General features: G+C 46.5%; 1 protein-coding gene across 3 annotated transcripts in view; it reads right to left on the minus strand.

The window, feature by feature from the left end:
- The window catches only part of ARHGAP10 (Rho GTPase activating protein 10), a 152,595-nt gene extending 147,783 nt beyond the window's left edge, over window positions 1–4,812 (minus strand). For all 3 annotated transcript variants that reach the window (XM_074867495.1, XM_074867496.1, XM_074867494.1), the window contains exon 1: window positions 4,487–4,812. In XM_074867495.1, coding sequence (XP_074723596.1) covers window positions 4,487–4,640 — 154 coding nt within the window. In that variant the 5' untranslated portion in view covers window positions 4,641–4,812. The remainder of the gene's footprint in view (window positions 1–4,486) is intronic.
- Window positions 4,813–6,277: the final 1,465 nt, after the last annotated feature.

Below are 6,277 nucleotides of genomic sequence, written 5' to 3' on the forward strand. Positions count from 1 at the left end.
CTGTCTGCTTAACTTCTTGATGGCAAACTTGTAACTGACCAGTGACTAATAACACCTCAGAGGAAAGGAAAGAGAATTCACTACTTCTTTTCTCACAAATGCAGAAATACTCCCTGGAGTAAACCAGCAATCTTCAGTAACAGTTATCAGTAACTCTATATTCCAACAAACTCTTTCTACAGATAAAAGAAATTTGGTTCTTGTTTTGTATTCTGTCTGGAAGAGTGCAAGCTATAACCCCTCTGTCAAAAACATAAAACAAAAACAGCAATAAAGTCACCAGAAGCCTGAGCGCACTGAACTGCCTGCAGAGACCAGCACCAGGCAGCAAGGATGTCTGTTTTCCTCCTCTGCTGCACCAAATACAATGGCCAAGACCTCACAGAACTGAGCTCAAAATCTAAAACCTCAGGGTACAAGGGGAATTACCCTGCTCTCAGCTGAAACAGAGACAGCAATAGCATGAGGGACAGGCCTACCCCTGTGAAAACCACCCAGTGGGGCCGATGGGTAGTGAGCTTCTCAGGGTGCAAGTGGAGGAAAGCAGCTGCTCTGCATTCTACCACAAGTGATAAGAGGATTTGAATACTGCGGTGCCCACATGGAAGAAGATGGTCCTGACCTGATGAAAGGCTTTATAACGCATTTTAGCCATGGGGCCCATATGGAGCACCCTTCCCTATCAAACTTCATCAAGGCTTCCCTTAGCTGGACACTGCATATGGACCAGCCCTTGAAAGCCTCCTCTAGGGAACTCAACTTTCCTTTTTTCCCCCGACTTCTCCATCTTCTGCCTTCATTAGCCCATTACAAAGTCGCTGCAGTTGACCCAAATGAAATTCTGCTCTGATCTGAGCCTGAATCCAAGAACGGCGACGCTCCGCTCTCAGGCACATGGAATAGCTGTGAGCTCTCACAAGTATCCTTTGCAAACCCCCTGTGAGATGCCCAGGGCCAAAACCTATGCTCATGTTGACTCTTCCCACTCCACCCTGAGGTCTCAAAAAGTGGCAGCTCCTGCTGTACATTTACAGAAAAGTCTCTTCTCCAAAAAAATATCTTCAAAATCTGCAAACAAATCTCACACTCGTGTCAAGTGACCAAGAGCTGGACCAACACAGGGAGAAGAATTTGGAAGCAAATACATAGTATTTATCCAGTGTATTCTTAAGCTTCCAACAACTTACATCTCAGAGATTTTAAAAGCTCAGAACTAAACCTCTCAAGTTCCTTTCATGTTTCAGAATAAGGATTCTTGATCAGGCACCTTTAAATTCTGCTTCTCTCAACAGAAGAACAACAAACTCCATCCAGAAGTTATTTATAAATTATTTTGATCTTTACTTGTTTAACTGAACTGGAATCTCCTGAGAAATATTGCATTTCTATTTTAAAAGGCCTATGTGTATACTGCTTGTATTTACTGATCACTAACAGTGGAAAAAAAGTTGTCTTTCTGCACTCCTTTTAAACATATTTAACTGTCATAACAAAAGAAAGAGCCACCTATTGTTTATTCATTCTTCCAATATTTAGCTTGAACTAGACAACTCTGTGATTCAAACCATTACACAGGAAACACAGCTTTGAGTCATTCTTGTTTATCTTTCTATCAGATTCTTGAAACAACAGAAACTTAAAAGTGTAAAGACACACTTGAGGTGTGCTTCATACTGGAAGCTCAACAATGTAAGAATGCAAAAGAAGCTCTTTTTTTTTTTTTCATCGTTCTCTTCTTGTACTAATAAAAAACAATTCTTCTGAGTTTTAGGTGGAAAATACACTCCCATACAACAGAGGAGACAAATGGAAAGGAGCCAGAGAGAGGATCCATGTCATGCTACTGGTTTGTCCTGCGAGACACAGACAACTCCTGTGATTCCAGGGAGTGGTAGCAGTATCTGCTTCCCACCTCTCAAGATGTAACCTAGGGCAGGCAGCATCAAAGCCATTTACAAGGCTGTCTGTCAAGCAGGAAGTGGGATCTATTCAATCACATCAGTTATTCACACCTAAAGAATCCTCACGACATTTCTCATAAGCCACTGCTTTACAAGTGAAATAAGGAAAGCGCTGAGGGAAACACAGGCGGTCTCCACTGCAGTCACTTCATTTCCCACAAATTTAAGAAAAATAGTGCGCCTGCTACATTTTATAGACCATTCAGAAAAGCTTATTCTGCTCACATTTCCATTAAAACAGATGTAAATCTTGTAATTTAGCTGGTTCTAGAAACAAAGAAATACTTTAGGTATTAGTAAGATGACATTTTTTGTTCAAAAAACTAAAACAATTTTCCAAAAATTGTAATCAAATGTTGTCTAAGAAGCAGTCATCTAAGCTCTCAAAATGCCCTGCTTTATTACCACATCCTCTAGATTGTGGCAGGCCAGTCTTTGTGCAGAAAATGCATTTTTAACAGAGGTGAATATCTAGCTCTATGTCTAGACCACTTCTTGAGCTTGGTTTTTAGAATGAACATTAATCCCATTTGGTTTCCTGACAGCAAATGAATCAGATTCCTCAAAGAATTTAGATGCCAATGTTTTCTTCTGAAAACACAAGGAGGACCAACACCCTAACCGCTGGGGTTTTAATGGGTTTTAACTCCTCCTCGTGTTTCCTCTGCTTCAATTTGTGTTTTAATGTCTGTTGAACTGTGGCAGAGGAAGACAACTCAGCTTCAGACCTGTCATGAAAGGCACTCTAAAGGAGAGACACAACTGCAGAAACCTGAAATGTGAAAGGAAGGATCTAACCTCTGTTTTCACTTCTCAAACAAGTATGCTGAAGCACAGATGTTTGTTACAATAAGGTACAGCATCTAAGCTCAAGCAGAAAATTTCTGACTGCCATCTCAGAAAGGAAGGAATTGCTTAGACCTGACCACCGGGCAGGACCTCAGATAGCTTCTCTAAATATTTCTCACGGGCTAGCCCCAAGTATTTCACCAAGTACTCTCCTGCCAGGTGGCTCTGCTTGGCACGCTGACTCCCTTGGCTGCCGTCACACACAGAGAAGCGCACCGAGCACTGCACACCAAGTCAAAGTTACCAGCACAGGAATCTGCTGTGGATAGCAGGCTCATACGAGTTCGGGCTTTCCTCACCACCATCAGCTCCACACTTTCAAATTAAGTTCTGTATATGTAACCTTACATGAGAAACCCGAGGGTTTGGGGCGGCTGCCAAAAGGCTGTCTAGATGCTTGAGGAATAGAAGTGGAATGATTTCCCCTCTACTGTTCTTATGCAAGTTTAGGGACACTTTTTTACTTTGCACTCCAAGTTAAGATGATTCATATTGACACTTCAAGTCACAGATTTCAAATAATCCTCAAGGAACACGATTTGCAATAACTGAATATTAACTGGCCAAAAAATAAGAGTTACAAAAAAGTGAAGCTTGATTTGACATTTTCTACCTTTTTTTACCCAGGCACATCAGAGCCAAAAACGGGAAAGAATGTTTCTTTACTTGCACAAAATGAGTTATCTCCGGTTTTAAAACCCTCAGCATATCCAGGCAGCTGCACTGCTCAAACCGTTGGCCAAGTCCCTCTCAGTTTAAGGGCAATATCTTGAAAGCGTGGTCCCTTGCCTTCAGAAGTTTTCCATGATACCAAAGATGCAGTACACTTCTGTGAACACAGTGCCAGAGCACTGCCTAAGTGCGTTTCTTTGAATAATAAAAGTCAATCATCCTACTAGATGCTTAGGAGACTGCACTACTATATCTTAAGTCAAATGGAAGAAACTGTATTACCACAATACTGCATTAAGAACATGCGTTAATGTGGTCATTCAAAGAAAATAACATGATTCCTATATAAACCACAGCATAGCTAACCACATATATATATAAAAATGTGTATCCTTTCAACAAGTAAAATGCAAAATTAAAAAACACCGTCACATTTTTAGAGGCCAAAGACACAGAACTGGCAACTAGTGCTGTCACTGCAGAACTGTAAGTCTGCTAACTCCTGAACATACTTAAAATTTTGGCAAAGGGGTATTTTCAGCAGCCTCTTCACAGACTACAAACGCATATACATCGTTATGTGGAGATTCGCAATTCACAGACGCTCGGCACCGGTAAAACTTGAAACCAAGTTCTCTCCGCGGATTTAACATCGTGGCTCCCTGCGGGCTCGGCACCGCCAAACACAGAAGCCAGGCCCAGCCAAGAAACGGGGCAGATGCAACAGGCGTTACAAGAAGCGGAGGGCGCTACGAGAAGGGGAGCCGCCGGCGCTGCTGCCGCTATCCCTTAGCCCCTCTCCAGGGCGCAAAGGGCTGGAGAGATCCGACGTCCCCAAAGCGGCTGGTGGGGGACGGGAGGGAGAGGCTGGAGGAAGGCAGCGCAAAGCTCCTCGCAACAAAAGCCAGCGCCGCCGGCTCAAACTCCCTGCGAGCGCCGGGCCCCGAGCCGCCGGGAGCCGCCCCGCAGCGACCCGGTATCTCCCCCCGCGCCCCTCCACTCACTTTTGGTGGCGGCGATGAGGTTTTTCCCATCCTTGAGCAACTCCTTGATAAACTTATTGGTCCTCTCCAGCTCGGCCTCGTGAGCTCGCACCCGCTCCCTGAACCAGGGGCTGTCCAGGTAGCAGTCGCTGAACTCCAGGGGCTGCAGCCCCATGGCTGCCGCCGGGCCGGGGTGAGTCCCCCCGCCAAACCTCTCTCGGCGACGCCGCAGCCACCTCCCTGGCACTCCGGGGTGTAGCGGGCGGCAGCCGCGGCCACAACGGGAGCGGCGGCGGTGGTGGTTCTCGCCTCCCCGCGCAGGGCTGGGCAAAGGCGAGCGGAGCGGAGCCGCCCTCCCCGCCGCGAGGGGCGGAGGGAGGCCCAGCCGCGCCGGGGCCCGCCTCCCGCCGCTTACACGGAGCGCCGGGGCCGCGCCTGGGCTCGTAGGCCCCGGGAGAGCCGCCCGCTCCGCCGTTGCGGGCGCGCTCCGTGCGGGCGGACGCGGGCGGGTACCCCCGTACCAACCGCCGGGTCCCTCAAGCGAAGCCCCCCCCTCCGTTGTGCGGGTGGGCTGGCAGGGCCTGGGCGGGCCCCGCGAAGGCGGCGGTGGCAGCAGGCCGCGGGGTGCCCGGCCTCACCTGGCAGGGTAAAGGTGGGAGCTGCCGCGGGTGGGTGGTTCACCTCGCGGAAACTTGAGGTGGAAGGAAGGGCAGAGCAGCCCACGGGTGGCTTGATCCGAAATCAGTTCGTGGTGTCGGGGTCTGCTTGGTGGGGATACGCCAGCAGAGGAGCTGGCACTGCCCGCCTGCCCCGGCCGTGAAATAGGGAGTAAAGCAGAGACAGCCTCACCTTTGCGCCTCCGTTTATTAAACGAACACAAACACTGCAGCGAGAGCAAGACCTTGAGAATACCACTCAGTGCCAGATTGTTCTGGTTAAGGATGCTAGGAAACCTGTGGAAAAAAAAAAAAAAAAGAAAATACTTGTATTTATAATTTCATGGTTTTAATGCTTTAACAGTAGTGCAATTCATAGTGATTCGGTGGGCCTTTTTTTAGATGATTGGGGCTATATATTCTAGGCATGAAATATATGTCTAGATGTCTTCTTTAGGAATAACTTCAATCTATTTCCTTTCCTGTAGTTTGGCAAATTTAGCATTGCTTCCTGCTCCTTTGAAGCAGTGAGCTTTGGTATTAATTTAAATGTATTATTGTTGGGCCCACAGTTAAGCCTAGTCTGCACTGGCTGAGAAGGAAAACAGAGCTGCCTCTTTTGGATATAACTTATATTTTGAAGACTCACACTAAAAAAGAGCCACTTTTACCTTTCTTTTAAAAAGGTGCACCCAAGATTTCTAGAAATACCTGAGATGAAGATAGTTGGTAGTGTTACTATCAACCTTCCTCTGTATGACCCCAGGCACTGACTTGCCAAAGTCATGTATGGAAACGAGTGGGCGCTTCAGCAATCTCATTTAAAACTACTCCTGTTTGTAGAATCACTGTATCAGGTAGGATTCAATCTTGCAGATATTTAGTTTTTTTAATAACGATCCACTTGGGAGTCTGCTTCAGAAACTAGACTGAGGGGGGGTGTTAACCCACCTGAGTCACTGAGCTCGAGTAAGTAAGCACAGAATTTGGTGATCAAAGGCAAAGATAACGCCCTCATTGTTCATGTAGATAAGGAAAATAAGAAAACACAATTGTGTAAAGAAAGGGGTGGGGAGAGGGGGCTTGCCATGGAGGCTCATGAGTAATCATAGTTCCTGAAAGTATTATGAAATACCGGTGTGCCCATCTGATTCAG

The sequence above is a fragment of the Strix uralensis genome, chromosome 4 (genome assembly GCF_047716275.1).
Source record: "Strix uralensis isolate ZFMK-TIS-50842 chromosome 4, bStrUra1, whole genome shotgun sequence".
In the NCBI taxonomy this organism is placed as follows: Eukaryota; Metazoa; Chordata; class Aves; order Strigiformes; family Strigidae; genus Strix; species Strix uralensis.